The 19,088-nt window shown below is 50.5% G+C and overlaps 1 protein-coding gene across 2 annotated transcripts in view; it reads right to left on the bottom strand.

Annotated features, from left to right (window-relative positions):
- The window catches only part of BCL9L (BCL9 like), a 46,585-nt gene that overhangs the window by 12,318 nt on the left and 15,179 nt on the right, over positions 1–19,088 (bottom strand). For both annotated transcript variants that reach the window (XM_058856842.1, XM_058856843.1), the window contains exon 2: positions 1,120–1,484. In XM_058856842.1, coding sequence (XP_058712825.1) covers positions 1,120–1,420 — 301 coding nt within the window. In that variant the 5' untranslated portion in view covers positions 1,421–1,484. The remainder of the gene's footprint in view (positions 1–1,119; positions 1,485–19,088) is intronic.

The following is a 19,088-nucleotide window of genomic DNA, read 5'->3' as shown; positions in this document are numbered from 1 at the left end:
TGGCTTGCCTAAAGGCACTTAGGGACTCAGGGAGAGCAATCAGACACAGGATGAATAACTTCCAGTTGTGGAACCTTAACTAATGAAACATTGTCTGGCCTTACTTTTTTACATCATCTTTTTTTACATCTGACCATATTCACATGATCTGTCAGTGCGCTAGGAACATAGAAGATTTGGGCATTTCTGATCTAACCATTCTAATAATTTTCCTGTGCAAGTGTGGTTACAAGACAGCTGTGGGATAAAACTGCAAATGCTTATGATCAGTGGTGTACAGTCACCCCTGTAACATTATAGGAGAAAGCCTTCCTGGGGGCAGGAAGTCCATTCCTAAACCAGTCAGGCAACATGGCTTTGACTGTGAAAACAAATCCTTAGGGGCACAAGCCAAAACAGCAGTTCTGCGTCTACGGACCGGGTGTGAGTCTTGGAAGCAAAGGCACCACTGAAATTTGTCCTCCTACAACCATCTGTGAGATGCTCAAGTATTCCACACAGCCACTGAGCACAGAACTTGATGGAATGCAAGAGGTTACAGGGAAGGCCGCTGAAGATGGGCAAGGTGAAGGGTTTAGAAGCATTGACTCAGCCCTTTTCCAGAAGCCACATGCTGTAACACAAGAGTTATCCATTGCTGATGAAACCACAGAACAGTTCTGACAGTGACCCTCGCAGCACCGCCTTGCTAACCATGACTGAATCATTGGGTAGCTGCAACACCAAAAAGCAGCTCTCCACCAACAGCAAGGAGATAGAAGACAACTCAGTCTCTCAAGTTAAAAGTTTGCATATTGCACATGCAAGGCCATTCAGTGCAGTTTCAGTGAACCGTGCTGTTGCTTAGATGGCCTCCGTAGCCTGTAAAAACCAGTGCCAGAATCTGGGTGTAACAAATGGTTTAGGGAATGAAATACAAAGTAAATTAGAATTCAGCCACTCTGGTCCAAAAATTGCAGATATGACAAGCAGTGATGCAAAGTCACACAGGCAGCCAGGACAAGCCTGAACAGAAGACACAGCACAGAAACCAAAGATGCTCCCATCTCCGAGTCCTGTCAGGATGTTTGTAGCAACTGAGAGGAGGACATACTGAAGCAAGGTCTAGGAGAGCATTACCTTTTGATTCTGTGTCCTGTGATGGGGTGCTGGCTTCTCGCTGTTCTCCGGAATCCACTGAGATGCTTCGTTCCCGCTTCACCTTGCCCTTCAAGGAGCTGAAGTTTGGGACAGTGTTCTGGCTGTTTTTCAGTCCAGAGTTGCCAGGGGAAATCTGAGTGGCCTTGCTGCCATGGCTGCCTGCCCCCACACCCTTTGAGCCCAAGTTACAGGTGGGTGCTTGGCTCACATTGTGGTGCTGGGCCAGGGCGCTGCTGCTGCCTGCCTTGCCATGGCTGGGCAGTTTGTTGTCAGGGTGCATTGGCTTGGCTAAAGCTTCCCACAGTGCCAGTGGAGAGAGCTCCCAGGCCCTTTTGATCAGAAACCTGCAAGAGAAAAGAGCAGCAAGTCAGCACAGTGCCCCTCACACAGGTGTGGCTGCTGGGGGCACAGCCCAGGACCAGTGCACTGGGGCTGTTACTTGATCACATAGACAGACAAAATCCATGGCAAGGCACAACACAGAGCTGCTCATGCTGGGAATTAGCCTTGGCCCCTTTGAGCAAAAAATCCTGCTCTGCAGTTACTCATTCACGTGCTGACAAGCTGCAAACTCTCACCCAGGCATGGAGACTTGCCAGTACTTCAAGGAACAGCCACATACATGAGAGCCCTCATTTCCAAGGCCAAGATAAGAAAGGGGTGCTCCACGCCAGCCTAACACTTCGGTGAGAAGAAGGATTCTCAGAGTTATTTTGCAGGTGTTGTCAGAGCTTAGACAACTTTGCGACCCTAGAGAGAAATCTGGTGCCCTACTGTTTTCAGGGACCCCTTTTGCTGCTAAATAGGCTTCCTCTGCCCTGCAAAACACAGAGAAGACATCTGAGCAAACAGTCTTGACACAAGCCTATGAAGAGAAAACTGGGACAAAGCAGGGAACAAAGGTTGAGGCAACTGAGAAAGAGGCAGTGGATTGCAAGGCAAGGGCAGAGCCGGGAAGTGCAGCCACTCATCAGACAAGCTCTGCCTCTCCCAGGGGCCTGAGGGACAGTTCCAGCTCCTGCCTTAAGGTTATGGGTGAGGGGGTGTCCACTTTAGCGGGAGCTTCCAGCCCAGCAGGATGATGCAATGTGCCACAGGCCTGCTGGAATAGCAGGATGATGCTCTCCTGCTCAAAACCTAGCTCAGCTTTCTGAACAGCCCCACAGGCTGAGGCAGAGACTGGCAAAGAAGAGGAGGTTAGGGCAGAACACAGAGGTTTCTGGGCTGAGGGACATGCATGCAGCTAAGCAATGCTGCAGCAACCTTCCTTGCAGGATCTAGCTGCCCTGGCAGGGTCTCATGCTCACACTGGGAATATTCCCCTTGGAACTTTGCACAGGCATTAGAGATGACTGGGATGCAGCTCCATATCACATTGTGTATTCTGGAAGGCCACCACAAACCCTTGGTCCAACACACAGCTTTGGTAACTACACCCTAACCCTAACCCTGTCACACTCATTTTTACTTCTTAGGGAATCAGGAGGGAAGGAGAGTAAACCACATGTTTATGGAAGCTGATGTATTACTCTACTTGCTCACATCTGCTATATGCTTTGCATGACACCCCCACAATGCACCCGAGAAGCTCTCCTTTGCACAGGCTGAGAAACTTCCCAGCACACAAGGACTGGGTTGCTGGGGTCTGTTCCTCCCATTTGGACCATGCAGGCCAGATGATGCGCAGATATCTTCTGCCACCCAGGGACGGGAAGCACCAGGTCCAGACCAAACCCCACGTGTCTAAATAGCACCATAAGAGCTCAGAAGCACTACACATGCTGCTCCTGGCTTGCTGAAAGTGAGCCTGGACACACCACTAGCAAAGGCCAAGTGCTCACTCTGCCAGGGCAAATCACTGCACCCTTGCAAAGAAAGCAGAGTGAAGCACATATGGCAGACCCATATTCCCCAAAAGACTGTGATCACCACAAAGCACAGGCTACAGCTTATCATGCACCATGAGCGAGTTCTGTGCCTGCAGAAAGGATCTTCTCTGCAAAGGGGTCTTCTCGGCACCTGCCTCCCTGCAAGCTGAGCCCAGGACTGCTGGCATGCTATGCAAACAGTGCTGTGGCATGGCCCACTCAAGCATTCATTCCCTCTTAGTGGGATCCTTCGTGCACAGCTTGGCCTATCATTGCTTCCTAGCTAGGAGTTGTTAGTTGCTCCCTCCTCCTCTGCCCCACACACCTTGGTGAGGGCTCTGTTCTTGCCTGGAGGAAGACGGTGAGCTACAGCACTGATTAATTTTCACAGCACATAAGGGAGTTGCTAGCCCTTTAAGTGTCAGCCAGTCTCGCTTGCTCGCTCTTGTTCTCCAGAGACCTATTAATAGCAGCTGGAAAGATCACATCACTCTCTGGATATTTATACCTCTCATTCCACACCAGGAGAGATTTATGTCAGAGCTGCTGTCCCAGTGCCTGCCCAATTGCTCTGTCAAGCCACTTGCAGGGGGAGGGGAGCTGAGCAGGGAAGGAGACACGGAGAGGGCAAGCAGGGAGGAGGAGAAGGTCCATATGGCACAAGCTGCAACACTGAGCACACATGTTGCCTGCAGCCTCTGTCTGGCCAGCCACAGGGAGCCTTCAGCCCCACTGGAAGAGGCTGCTGCCAGACAGCATTCCAGAAAGCAAGCCCTGCAGCAGCTCCTGCTGCTGGTGGCCCAGAGGCCCTCCCCCACCTCTGCTTTGCTGCACTCACAATCCCTGCAACACTCTGCACCAGTCCTGAGGGTCACAAACTCACTGACGCCATTGTGTGGCTACACCCGCTGAGGAGGTGCTTCCATTTCAAAGGTAGGTCGGGAGATCCAGGTCTGCCTGTGGCACATCTGCATGAGCATGATATTGTGTTTGTAACAGAACCCAAAATGCTTCACTGAAAATGTGACTGCTCAGCAGCACTGCAGCACAACCCAGTACAGCCCAGCATGGTGAATAATTCAGGGAGGGACAAAGAAGCCCAGGGCCCTGAAAAGCCCATGCCTGCAGTCCAGAGATGCACCTCCTGTCCCTCTGGTTTTCAGATGAGACTGCATGGAACACACATCTCAATTCTGAAGGACCTGGCAGTTACCGTGACAAAACCTTCAGGCACTGCCTTCAGCATGGATGAGCCTCATCAGCTCTGAGGTTCCTCCAGAATGAAACATTTGGGGGACACCTACCTTCTTTTTTTATTTTGGACTAGGCTGGTGCTCCAGGGAGGTCATTCAAAACCTTGTCTGAGACACAATGGAAAGCTACCCTGGGCTGACAGAAGGGACCTGGCTAAACTTCGGAAAGCCCTCCCTTCCAGGGTCCACTCAGAGGGATAACACTTGCCTAACAATTCCTAGCGGGACAAATGGCAGAAGCAGCTGCCTGAAGATTCTGCTCTGCTTTCAGGAGTAGCAACAGCTAGATTTTGTTGCAGATGGATAGCAGGGATCCACCTTGGCCTCTCATCTGTCTGGCCACAGCATGAAAATAGGCATCTTGACTGCTGTAAGCTCCTTCCACATACCCTGAGATCCAAACTAGATTTCAGCAGGCATGCCATACATCTGGGCCACGGAAGATAATTAACTAGAAAGCAGATACACTGACAGCAGGAGACAAACAATTCAAAACTTGAAAAGAACATGACAAAAAGAAGACTGCACAGAAATCCGTCTTTCTCTGCAATTTAGCAACACACCCACTCCAGCCTGGTAGTTTTAAAGACAATAGCAAACTTAATTTTCAGTGGTTAAAGCAAAGAGACGAGATTCCTGGCTTCTGCTCCCAGCTACCACCAATTCCACTTGTGAGCCCAAGCAAGATGTCTGGGTTTTGGATGCCTTGATTCCACCATTATTACACAGGGGGACAACCCAGCCAACCTCATGCAGGGAGGGAGGAGGGCTTTCGAGGCACAGTAAGTATCTGTTGGACAAAGGGTGACATCCAAATGCAGAGAGCATTTGTACCTGATACATCTGAAAAGGCACAGCTTTAAATCTAAGGTTGGGACCTTAGCGAACAAGAAATCTTGAAACAAAATAACAAAAACTGCTTTCAGTAAGCCTCCTCCAATACAGTCTGAAAAGCAGCAGAGGGAGACGGAGTAAGCTCTCGAAGGAGACTGGGCTGACATACTTGCAATCTGGGAATTGCTAGCTGATGGTTGAAGAAACCTGAAACCCCGCTGCATTCTCGGAAGACTTTCTGGTGAATCATGCTCCCGCTCTCTCCAAAGGACGATAGCATGGATTCCCAACACTGCCACAAAGAATGAGGAATCAATGCCTGCCACCAGCCTCACAGCTTCCACATCTGGGAGCTGGCTGGCACTGCTGCTGTGCTATCTCTCTCGGAAGAAGGCGCAAGAGAGGAAGCCAGGACAACAGAGCCACGATGATTCAAAAAGGAAGGTGCTTCACCACATCTCCCTCCCATCGGATGCTGGGAAAAGCTCTTGTGAAACCCAGATAACTATCAAGTTGTGCATACACAATGGACACCAGAACCCAGGCCTCCCGAGGTGTGCTGTGTGTTCCACTGCTCATTACAACCCAACATACAAGACACTCAACATAAAAAACAGATTGTGACACGGTGATGCAACACACAGAAAGTCATCAAACCCTTCTCTGCCAGCCTGTCCAGGAAGTAACAAGACCAGGTTACCATTGCAAACACCTTCTAAGCACATAACCTATGCTGATAACCACCCAATCACTCACTGCAAGATGCAATCTTGGACAACCCAATCCAAATCCCATGGACACCACCACAAACTCATGCTGAACACCTTGACTTTGGAAATGAGAAGGTCCTAAGCAAGCTGAACAACTTCTTGAAGAAAGACATTAGGCAGGGAACAGCAGGAGAGACTCCAGAAACCTGCTGCTCCCTCCTGAGATACCACGCACTCCAAATCTGGATGAGATCCCCAGCACATGACCCAACACCAGTCCTAGATTACCAGTCTTCCCAGGGTTAACAGCAGAAGGGGTTGAATACCTCCAAAATAATACCATACTATGTCAATAAAGTCAGTGTATCTCATGGTTGGAAAGACTAAGACAAACTTTCCAGAAGTGAGGTGTGAGACCCTCGGATCATTTCTGATTTGAGACAAGACCAGAATCAGAAACTTGCCCTTTCCCATGCAAACATAGATGTTTCAAAACAATCCTTTTCACAAGACCATTCAACAGGCTTTGAGTTCTTCCAGTGAGAAACAAACCCCTCAAAACCAGTAGCAAAATAGAATTGCTGTCATCCAGCCAGCTCCAGCCAAAGGTCAGGGGTGGGTTCAAACACCCAGATGAGCCTGAATCTCAACAAGCACAGCTGCAAAACAATCTGCTATATAGCAACCAATGGCTACAGGATCATCTCCCTGACCCCCAGTAGGGAACATTTGCCTGAGAGTGTCCATCACCAGCAACAACAGCTTCAACCCAGGCTGCTGTTGCTAAAGGCATTCTCATTTAAGCTTTGCTTTGGCCAGACAGAGACATTAGAAGACAATGGGCAACTCTGCTGACAAGGGTAATCTGTTTTGAATGTGTCGTGAAATTATCTTGCCCTTATATCATCAGACTGATAAACTAGAGAAATCCCTTTTCACTTCCATTTATTTCTTGGATCCTTCTCATGCCTTTTTAAATGGCAGAGAAGGTGGTGCCCTTGACAGGTGTATGAGAGGGTTCCAAAAGACCTACAGAGAGAATTTTGTGCTCTTTTGAATCCTAGCAGTTCTCTGAGTCATTTTGGCAGGCCCTGCTGATCTCCTGTCATTTGAAGCTATCTTGAGAGTGATGCATTTCTGTGGGGCTACTTAGCCACAAGTCTCAAAGGTCTTTAGTAGAACAAAACCTCATATTCACATTCTCTTCCACCTAGGCACACACATGTAAGGTGGGTGGAAGCTGAGGTTCAAAGACAGCAAAGTGAATTGGGAATGCCATTTGCTTTCTGCCCAGCACCCTACAACCTCTCTCCTGTCACAGCTTCAGCCCAACCAGGGTTAGAAGACCTCTTCTAGCTCTTACTTGTCCCCTTAGTTGAACAGTTTCTCCCACTCCACTCCTCCTTACTTGCAGGACCAGCCAGAGCCTAGTTTCCTGTCCTGTGCTAAGGGAGTTTCCAGGTCTAACACCAAATTTGCAGATCCTTCTAGCTTTCCAGTCCAACTGGTGGGTTCCCTAACAGAAACCCTGCATGTGCCAGACATTACTCGATAGTCACATGTGGCTCCCTTGGGATGATAACAAGGAACTGCTTTGTACAATGGATAGTGTGACTTGCTGGGGATGGGTCAGTGAGAGACCTGCAGGAAGCTGCGAGTGCCCTATGTGAAGGGCAGTACAGCCACCTGTATGCTGCAGCTTGGCAGACTGCAGTCGACTAACAGCATCTAGTAGGTCAGGAAGCAAAGCCAGAAATCTCTTCCAAAGGTACTGCTGCTGGTCAGGGAGCATAAATTTCCTCTGAGGCAGGATCTCATCCTGCAGTATATGAAATCTGGCCAGGAACATGGGCTGCTGTGACAGCTGGACACCCCCACACAGCCTTTGGCTGTGCTGGGATGCACGAAGACAAGCTCATCTGTACATGAATGGGCCAGTTTCCCTGAGAAAACCTTTCTGGCAGATAACACCACAGGCTGCAATGCAAGGCCATAACACAGACCTTCCTGGACAGTTGCTACATGGGATGAAGAGACCTCCTCAGGCCATTTCCACTGTGTTTGTGCACTGGGGTTACTGGGACTGGGCAAGTAATGCTAAAAAGCCTAGGTAGTGAACTGTGCCTCACATGGCCTCTGCTATACCAGCCCTCTTGAGCAGCAGGGCTCACAGCTGAGACCTTAAAACCCCACCTTTTCCACAAGAATAGCAAGGGAAACAAGTCTTATGTAGCTGAGCCTATGAGTACAGTCTTCCACCTGCATCCAGAATTCAGCAACCACTTTAGGATCCTTTGTCAATAACAAAAGAAGTCTGCAATGCCAGCAGTGTTCAGGATTGGAACCCAGCAATGCCAGAACTTTACGAGGAGCTTACAAGCTTTAACACAACAGTTTCTGCTCTTCTTGCTATAAGTCTCTTTGCAGGGCTCTGTGACAGATTAGCCATCATCAGCAGGGCCATTACACTGGCTGCCTTCCCTGCCTCCTGTCTCCAAGTCAGAGATACAAGGATTCCTGAGCACTGCAGGGTCTGTGGCCGGTCCAGCTTCATGCTGGCTGTCTAGAAGCATCAGATTTTCCAGGTGCCCCACCTCTGGGCCCGAGGTGGAGCCTATGGGACGAAACCACTAGGTGTCACCGTCACCCAAGGCATCCACAAGCCGGCCGGGCTGAGCACAGGCCAACTCACTGCACCTCCTGCCAGCGCAGCGGTGCCTGGGCTGGGGCACGGTGTGTGCACTCGCACCCCAGGCTTCCTTGGCACCTAGGCCCTCACACAGAGCCTCCGCAGCGTGCTGGGGAGCAGAGCCATGCACCACATCCCTGCAGCACATGCTTACCACACTCTTTCACATTAAAGCAGCATGGAGATGCCTGTGGCACACTCCAAGAGAGGGCTAGGCACCCCCTACCACCTTGCAGAAAATCTCCCTGAAACACTAGCTCTCCCTTTGAGCAAGCTCAGATCACTTTCCAGCCTGAAGAATGGAAGTCTTCGCAGACACGATCTCAGCAGGAAACCCTTGCGGCAGAGACTCCCCTACCACCTTTCTCAGTGCTGTGTACCCCAGCTGCACCCTGCTGTGTGACCAGCAGTGCAACAAGTTAGTTTGACTTTGAGGAGGCTCATGGCAGAGAGCTGGGGACCAGTCAGACTCTTCCTATCCCCAGTCCTGGCACTAAATGCAACATACAAAGGACACATCTGCACAAAAGGAAGAGGCTGGAACATCTGCAGGCCTGCAAATTGCCAGGATTACAAATTGTACATGTCTGTACAACTGGGCACACACATTTATGTACCCCAGCACGCCTGGGGAGAGGGAGCTGACAGAGAAATGTGGGAAAGAGGGGGAAGCAGGGTGGCTGCCCCAACACCTTGCCCCGACACTACCCTCTGCCAGCCTGGACTGTAGAAGAGATGGAGTGAGCTGCTGAGCACTCCTCCAAGATCATAAATACCAGGCCCAGCAGCAGCAAACGCTGGGGTCTATATTTAAACCATGACTGAGGTCACTTCCTTTTCCCAGCATCTCCCTCCAGCCCCCACCTCGTTGCCTCGTATTTGCATGCCATCATGACTAAGGCACATCGGGGTGTAAGGTCATAGGGGAAGCAGCTATACAACTACCTCGCAGGAAATTCCACCCTGGGAAACCTTTCACCTTCCCCAGTGCAGAGAGGATCCGCACAGGCAGCTGATCCTGCAGCTGAGTGGTGGCAGCTGCCTGCAGGCAGTACTGGGACTACAGTGTTGGGCTGGAAAGGGAGGGAGAGACCTCGGGAGAGGGGAGCCGTGGCTCCTCATCTGGCTTTACCATCAGAGTCTGGACTAGCACCAATCTGGAGAGAGGTTTCCCCACTGCACACCCCAAGACAGCAGCTACTGTACCTCCTCACCAAGCTTCACCATTACCCCCAGAAGCCTCCTCCATATGTAAAGCTGAAACTCCCCAGCTTCTGCCACTCAACAGGTGCAAAAAGCGGCATGGCCTTCCTCACAGACCCAGTCCTGAGTCTCAGGGGCTACTCTGCCCTTATGCACTCACACAACTCAGAGAGCTCCTCCAGAGACACAGTGATCTAACCCTGGCCAAGCCTCCAAAAATCCAAAAGGAAACAGTCAAAAAGAGCTAGGAATTGCCCCAAGTCAGTAACTGCAGCCCCCTGGGAAGGCATGAGCCCTCTGTAGCAGCAGATGCACAGCCACAGATTAAGAGAAAGGCCCAGAGGCAGCATCTCCTGGGGCTCCCCCCATAGAGCTCCCCTTCCCCACCAGGAGAGAGATATCTTGTTAACTAATGACTGGGCAAGGGCTTCTGACATTCCTCCAGCTTTGAGATTTATAGGAGGTTTTGGGGTTTGCAGTGGTCCTTGTGGCCGGAGTCCAAGTGCCCAGAGTCAGCCAGATCAAGGTCTGAAGCAGCATTGTTTGCATTAGGGACAGCAGCTGGGGTCATCAAGTGCTCCAAACTCAGCCCTTGGCCCACCACAGTTAACTCTAGTTCTGCCCTTATTTAAGAAACAGAACATATTAAGAAAAGTTATTGCAACAACAAAGACCGGGGTACAAAGGAGGGGAGAAGAGTGCAAAGGCTACTGAGTGGGAGGAAGTAATAGACTTTTCGAAAGCAGGAGAGCCGTTTAGGAAATTATATAAACAAGTTAGCATCGAGGTTTGCAGAAGAACTAGTTGGTGACTTTCACAAGGTATCTCTTAGGTTTCAAAGTCCTCAGCTGTTTGGATTACCGAGCCAATTCTCCTAGCACGAGATACATCAGGGTTGACATCGCTGAAGACTGACATCCAGAAAGTTTCCTGTACAGAGTCGTAGCATGCTAGTCAAATGCCTCTTCCTCTCCCTTGTCCTATGGATTCTAGAGAGGAAGTTTGTGACAGAGCAGGGGTGCTGAGGCAGCCCTATAACCCCTGGAATCAGCTGATCAGGAAACACACATAGCAGAAAGCTGTGAGGAAGCACAACTATCAAAAGACAGACAGTGCAGAGCCAGCAAGCAGAGTGGGAGATGGTCATCCAGCTCCTTTGGCCAGCGACAGGGTACTTGTTGTCCTCTTCGGCACACGGATATTGTGCTTTGGCCCCGAGCCTGCACCCGCAGTGAGGCACGCCTGTGCCCTCCAAGGCTCTGTCTCCACAACAACAGGAACCAGAAGCCACAGCAGACCCTGAGCAGCTCATTGGCCCGAGATCACGTTACAGGACAGGAAGGAAGAAGGCACTTTGATCAGTCTGGAATTGCTTTAAACAGGTTCCACACCAGTATCTCAGCCACTGGAATTAACCCCCCAACACCCTAAATGCTGTATTCCTAAAGACATGTCCTGCTCCGGCATGCACATCGGGGCCGAAGCAGCCCAGCCGCTGGCGGCTGCTCCCAATGAAAGGATATGGCAGAAAGCAGCCTTGTCAGAGGAAATCAAGGCTCACCGGGGCCCTACTTCTCCGGTGTATGTCTTTAGCACAGGCATGTGCTAGGCTGGCAGAGACAGGCTGGTGCTCCCCTGCAGCTCCCCTCCTTGAATTCAAGGGCAGTGAGAGCTCCTCCACTCGCCTATGGGACCTCCTGCCCCATGTACGCCCATCCTGCAGCCTGCTCCTGGCAGGTAGAGGGTTAATGATACTCAGGGAACTGCAGGAAGCCTCTTCCTTGCCCTCTCAGGAACAATGGGGCCATTGTGGGAGAGCGGGCAAGTGTGGGCAGATCCCAGGACTGGCAGTTGCCCAACTGGGCGCCCGTTGTTCCTGCCAGGTTCTCTCTCTGCCTCCTCAGGTAGGAGGGGAGTGGGTGGCTGCCAGCCCTTCCTGTGGGCCCTGAAGAACACTGGCCAGCCCAGCCACAGGAACACCACATCAGTGTGCCCAGTAGCCCTGCCAAGCAACCTCGCTCCTACCGATGTGTCTGGGTACAAAATACAGTCAGACAGCCACAACCACAAAGCTGCCAGATGACACCACCATGCAGCAGACCAGATTGTGAGCTGGCTGAGCACTGCCAGCACTATCAACTTCACACCTGGGTATCCAGCAGGATCAGCTGTGCTTTTGGGATATGGGGAGGCATGGGTGCTGCAGTAGCCAAAACCAGTTTTTCTCACCATAAAGTCACATTTCAATTATGGGTGTAAGTGCTGACCTGGGACCAAGAGCTTCTGGGAAAACTGAGAACTCCTCTATGTGACACACAGGTGAGCAGTGAGAACGCAACTGTGCGTGGGGGGACTACAGTGACTGCTTTCCAAGCCTCCACAGTCTGAAAGCAGAATGAATAAGAAAGGAAGCAAGCAGCTCCAACATACTCCCACTCTCTACAATTTGCATCTCCTATGCCCAGCACATCAGTGCACAGAAAACTCAGGGATGCTCTGAATTCACACCCTCAAAGCACAGAGCTGATCCCCAAGGCAAGACCAGCACTCTATGTCACACTCCCAGACTTTCCAGCAGAGCTTCAAGACCCCTTGGGCATGGAATCAGGGTATACAACAACAAACCCAGCTCATTGAGGCCTACACTGAGCATCTGCGTAACCTTTGGCCAAGCACCTGACTCTGGACAAGTAACGGGACTTAGGGCTGCTGCGTGCCACCTCTAACATTGGAAATGCCTCTGGCTGGTTCACAGGAGATGCAGTGCAAAGACAAGTGGAAAAGAGCCCTGTAAGACTCAGCACTGCCTCCCTGGGATCTCCATGCTAGGCACAAGCTGGCAGGCAGAGACCAGCTCCAAATATCTGGATTAGCTGAAGTCCCAACAGAGGAAAGGTGCATGCCGTGTATGCCACTGTGCACAACCACTGCAGCTCAAACCCTATGGGATCAAATGTATATGATCAGTTGTGAGGGAGGAATGTCCTTTTCCACTTGATGCTGCAGCTGCTTCCCCCATCTCACAACTAGACTCAATCTTCCAATTTTTAGGAGCAGAAATACAGGCCATCGTTCTCTGACCTGGCAGCACCAACTCTGACAGTAGCACCCACCTCTGTTTCTTTCTTATCCAGTCTCAGTGTCCTGCACTAGTTCCAGGAGTACCACTGCTCCCTAATTTTGCCAGAGGCAGACTGAAAAGCTCCCCAAGTCTGCACCCCAGTTCATGCTTTCAGAGCCAGTGTCTTCTTCCCTGCAACTCTCAGATAACTACTCTGTGAGCTCTTTACATATCCCACCTGAGGGCATGGCTTTCTTCCTTCCCCCAGATCACTTTCTCCCGTGTCTGATACTCAGCTCTGTGAAGGCCACTTCAAGACATGCCAGACAAGTTAAATACAAACACTACCTCAGACCCCAAAAGGGAGGCTAGATGTTTTCGAAGAAAGGATTGCAAATAGAGCTGTCACTGTAAACATGCCATGTGCCTCACTTTGCAGCCAACTCTGTTCAACAAAGCAGCACAACCCCCAGATGGGTTTTGCTCTTCCCTAAATGCTCAAGCACAAAAGTCAAAGATGAGGGCAGGTAAAAACATCTGGGGGATCTGACAGGGCAGGGTTTAATCTGTATCTCTTTAGAAGATGTAGTACCTGAAAGAAAACACAGTATCTGCTTCCAGCAAGGAAAAGGAAGAATCTGGGTAACCTTTTGCTCTAAAAGAGAGGGGGGGGGCGGGGGGGAGTGGGGGGGGTGGGAAATCAGGGCAAGAGGGACAAAACAATCTTCGTCCTCATTTTGCTGGTCACGCAAGCACAGGGCAGCCGCAGTTCCCGCTGCCCCAGCTTGGTCAGCAAATAATAACTACAATCAGCCCATTTTCACTAAGGCTTATAGAAACCAGGCTCCATGGTCTAGGGAAAGCTGCATCCCCTGAGAAAGAGGTAGAGCACAGACGGGATTTCCAGACCACACTGATAATTGGCTCACCAAAACCAGATAGGACAGCACACCCTCAGAGGTCATTGCTCGGCTCTACCATGCTTGCTCCAGATGCCATCCCTTTAAACATGGTTCCAGAGACCACACAAGGGTTAAATCTGCCTATAAATATCTGTTCTCAGCAGGGCTGCTGCTCTGAACCCTCCAGCCATCTGTTCTAGCTTTACCCCATCTAAGACTCTAACATCTGAAACACGCTCACAGTTCTTAGGAGTGCTCCCAAAAATAGACCAGTGCCATGGCTTAGCTCCGTTGTTAGTGTCTGTGAGCACAGGAGCATGTGTACCAGTGCCTGCGCCAGCACAAGCCCGGAGTCATGCAAATATGAACACATCTGCCTCTATGACAGCGAGCAGGCCTGCACCAGCATGGGTCTGTTTGCATCCGTGCTGGCGTGGGTGTGCCTGCTTAACTGCAAATTCATGTGAATCCGCACGAGCATGTTCATGCTGGTGTGAACCTGTATCTGTACACATGTGCGTGTCTGCACCAGTGCGTGGGCGTGAGAGAAGGTGGAAGCCTCTCTTCTGGTGGATGTGATGGAAGTCTTGCTGTGTCTTCTTCCTCGTGGGACAGTGCCGCAGGACACAGCCAGGTACCTCTCCCCCTGCAGCCCAGCCCTGCTTGGCCTCAGCACAAGAAGTCCCACTGTATCCAGGCCCTGGCACTCCAGTCTAGACAGGGAGCCTCCCCTACAGCACAGCAGGGAACAGAGGACACCAGTTCTCCTGTTTAATGCTTGGCTCAGCAAATTCAGCAGTCCTACCTCTGGGGCACCAGAACCTCACTGCAAAAGCAAGGGATGCCTGATATGTGTGAGGCCCAGGACACACCACCCTACTCACATCCAGCTGTGGCTTGCAGGACTTTCTCAAACACACCCAAAAGCCCAGGCAAGGTTGCAGATATAACAGCTTTGGAGCAGAGTGGACTCCAAGTCTCTCATAGCTCTTTCCAAACATCACAGACATAAGTGGGTTCACCCTATTGACTGCCAAGCCCATTAGCCTCACTCCGCATGGGCAAATCCAGGAGACAACAATCATCTTCATGATCAAATGCAAAATAGGAAATGAGTTGTTAGCTCCCAAATCTGGACATACCATCCAGGAGCAGACATACCATTCTTCTGAGCATCCTCAGGACACAGTGCTGCCCACCTGCTCTGTGCCAAACAAAGCTCGTACTCAAACTCTCATTTTTCACTGGAGACCATCACAAAGAAGCTCAGCCCTAGCTTCTGGTCCTGCTGACACCACATCATAGGATGATGTGCGTGCACGGCCCCAGGGAGGGGACACACATTGTCCATCCTCCACATAGTGACAACAGGCCGAGGATGAGATAGCAGCTACATTTTCATCTCTAACTGCTTCCACAAGAGTGATTTTCCCTTACAGACCAAGTAAAACTACAGACAAAGCTCCAAACACAAAATGCCTGGCTGCGTGGGATGGGGCTTTTTTGGAGTGCTGCATTTCTACCAGTTCCTAACCCCCATGGTGATGTGATGGCGAACACCTGCTACAACACAGCACACATGGTGCTAAGCCTCCTTGTCCAGCACATGCACACACAGAGCCCACTGATGGGTAACACTGTGGGGGACTCCCCCCAAGCTCTCCCTATAGGTCTGGGCCAGTGGAAGGGACCAAGTCCACTCAAGTGTTATTTGCCTTTTTCCAGAGTGCATTCAAAAGGGCACCTGACAAGTAGAAAGTATATACCACCACAGTTTTGCTCAGGGTTTCCCAAGCTGCCCATTTCCTTTCACCCCTCTGATGTACTGGACATAGCCAGCTAACTCCAAGAACTATAAGCAAGACTTAAAGTGAAGCCTAAAATACAGGTACTCCTTCAACTCAGGTGACAACAGAAATGGAAAAGAGCTTGAAATTCCAGCTCTTCATTTGAGGCTTTGGCAGGGAGATGACCTAGGAAACAGCCTCAGCAGCCTGAGTCAACACAGCTGTATTCTGAGAGAGGGAAAAAAACCCCATTGATCTAGGTATTGATTTGCTGCAGGAGTTTGTGTTTGTTTAAAAGTTTGCCCATGGGTCAGACCTTGTTACAAGCATCTTTCCTGGTGATGAGGTTAGAAACAGACTGTGCCAAACTCCAGTCACCTGTCTGGGGAGCAGAATGCAAGCAAGTCTGGAAGTTAAGTAGTCCCTCAGGGAAACTTCCCTCCTCCATTCCCTCAACTTCAAAAACCATGTTGTTCGGTGGAGGAGCACCACAAACAGCTGTAAGGCAGCATCAGCATTTTGAGGAGTCCAGCTAGGGTGTAAACAGCGGGGCTGAAGGCCAGGCAGGTCATCAGAAGTTTCAGATCATGAGATGGAAAGGATTTAAACAGCAGATATATTTCAGAATTATTTCCCTCCCCCCCCCCCCATCTGTCAGAAAGGGTAATGGGATTTCGAGATCCCCACAGGTTTGCAATCCAACCAGGCAAGGACTGAAAAATGACACTGACTAGGACAAAACTGAGCTGACAAGTCTTGCTTCCTTCTCTCTGGCAAAACCAAAAGCTCACAGGTTAAGTACCAGGATCAAGTAGACATTCACTAACAGAGACAATTCCCAAAAGCACTGCACACAAAAAGTTCCTGTACGGGGTCAGATCCCCAGTGTGCTCCATGTTTGGTGGAAAACAATGGTATCCACTTCAGTACCTGGCCACTCTATTCTTTTCCAAACTGTTCCTCCTCTTCTCTCTTGGATGGCTGCTGAGTCAATGACCATGAATAAGTTTAAGGAAAAAGAGTGGCTCTGTCAGGCACAGTGATTCCATCAGAGACACTCAGGTATTGCTACAGAGCTCTACTCTTCCCACAACTCGTCAAGCCTATGGGCATAAACTCTTAAAAAATGGGAAAGGAAAGAGAAGTGATGACAGGCTGAAGACTAGGCACTAGGCAGGAGATACATCCCCAGCATCCTCCTGACCTCAAAGCTCCCCTTACTGCTCAGCAAGTGTGCAGCATCCATTACCCACTACTAATTTCCAGTCCCAGAAATCTCTGCCAACACCAGATCCCAGTATCACTTCTCACTTTTCCTCACCTATTCTGAGTTGCTGTCATAATTCCTGTATGAACCGCAGATGTCTGCACACTGCACACCTCCAGCTGTACTGTACAGCAGACCATCAGAGATGGCCACCAGCCATCAGAGAAGAGGTGGGGGCATAACTACATATGCAGAGACATATATCCTGGGGAATGACAGAGCTATCGTTCCACTTATGTCTGCATTCTCTGTGTGACATGTGGCAAAGAGGCTCAGCCTTACCAGCAACTTGTGGGTACCTTTCCCCACTGTGTTCTTAAGCTTTTTGTCCATCTTACCGTTCCCTTCATTTCAACACAGCAAAATACTGTGAAGGATTTATTTTGCCTTTTAGCATTTCTTAGCCCATCACATCCTTGATAAAATAAAAACCAGTAAATCAGTTTCCCACCTTCCCCACTTCTGCTGCCTTGCAAGTATGTCCCATGATTAAGTTGTGATATACACACAGGAAGAGGAAGCAGCAAACAAGTTCAGACCAATGTGGGTATTCTCAGCTACTCTGTGGCTCACAGCAGGCAGCCAGCTGCTCACTCTCATGCAACCCCTTGTTGAAGTACACACAAGCCAGTCAGACTGGAGAATTTGCTGCATTGTACGCATTTGAAATAGGAAAAAATCAACATAGAAATTAAGAATTTCTGCCTCTGAAGCCAACTGGACAATGTGCATCTGAAAACTTCTCAGTGGAGGAGCCTCCTTTACTTACAGCTAAGTTTTTACTTCTGTGGGGTGACAGATACTCCAGCAACCCACTGCAAGCTGGGACACACGTTGAGATCCCATGACTTGTCACAATCTGTCACAGTTCAGGCTGGAACTAAGGCTAGCCACAAGGAAGGAGGGAAGGAGAAGAGTGAGTACTCAGATCACACCTGCTTCACCTCCTGCGCCATCTCCTCTCCACCCTGAGAATGGGTCACAAGGCTGCCCACAGATGGGGCTACAGAATTTGGATGCCTAGGAATTAAAGATGTTGATGGCCAAACCACAGGCCACAGCAAGAGAACCACCCCTTTTGCTCCCATCCTCAGGATACAGGATACCTTGTGAGCAACCCAGCAGCACAAGGTGCTTGAAACCTGTCCAGCTGCCCATGCAGACTGCCACCAGAGCAGCCAAACACCCCTGGTTCCCCCTTAAAAAAAGAGCATCTTGCCCCTCTACAAGATGTTGGCCATTCACACAGGAGCATTGTTGGCTCCCGTCTTCCCAGTGGAAGAGGCAACTTCAGGGCACATTCCAACCAGATCATCCCTACACCACAGCAGCCAAGAAAACACTCAGGAACCTCACATGGCTTCTTGCCCCCTGAAAGCCAGCCCATGGCCAGCACGGCTTCTGGGTGTCAGCGTCCAAAGGAGACTCTCCGTTCCCATCCTCCCAGGCCTGGCCTGCGTGGCCTTGCACTTCTCTATCTAACTGCCTGTAAGGCAGCAGATGCTGCCATCAGCCTGCAAAGGCCTGAACACAGCAGGGAGCTCCCTCTCCTCCCATGCAGCATCCCTGTGAGCAGAATCAAGAAGGAAAAGCCAGGCTGCCCTCCTGCACCTTCTCTCCCTAGGCTGATTCTGAAAATAAAAACCAGCTTCCACTTGTCCCAGCCCCAAGAGAGAAGGAGGCAGAAAGAGGTTTGTTGTAAATACATGAAACTGTCGCTAAGTGAAGGAGAAAAAAAATCCAGGGGGAAGGGGGATGGAACAAGGGAGGGGACAAAACCACATTTTTACTTCTGGTGGCCAGCCAGCTGACTGACTCAGCCAGTTTGGTCGCTTGCCATATAGATTTAAAAACAAAACCAAGCCTCAGAGAGAGAGAAGGGGGTTCGGATGAATGTGCTTTTTTCTTGTGTGTAAAATCTGAGTTAATCTGAGTAAATCCTAGACCAGCCCAAGACATGTTCAGGAAAATGGCTTCCCTGCCTCATTGTGCCCAGACTTGTAGCACAGCACAGGTCTGCCAGTGCCAGTGCAGTGTGAGACTCCTGCTAAGGCACTTTGCTCCTGGCAAATGACTGGGTCTGAAAAAGAAGTGCAGTGAAAGCCTGAGGTTGCAGGGCTACCCTCAGAGCTGGTGTCCTGCAGCCACCTCAAGGGCTAAGGACTGCGGTCTGGGTCCCCAGGCAGGTGTCACCTGCCTGACGAGCGGCACGGCCAAGGCTAAGGTGACCTGCTCCATTCAATGTGTCCTACATCTGCTGGGAAGAGGGCTGTGGAGTCTAGGCTGCCTGCTGCTGCAGCTGCTCTCAGGCTATGGGCTACAGCTGCATTCTGTGGGCACCTCCTCACCTTTGCCTGCTCCTCACCAGAGGAAT

Source organism: Poecile atricapillus, chromosome 25 (assembly GCF_030490865.1).
Source record: "Poecile atricapillus isolate bPoeAtr1 chromosome 25, bPoeAtr1.hap1, whole genome shotgun sequence".
In the NCBI taxonomy this organism is placed as follows: Eukaryota; Metazoa; Chordata; class Aves; order Passeriformes; family Paridae; genus Poecile; species Poecile atricapillus.
The sequence above is the reverse complement of the archived record's forward strand: the minus strand, read 5'-3'. Positions and strand labels throughout refer to the sequence as shown.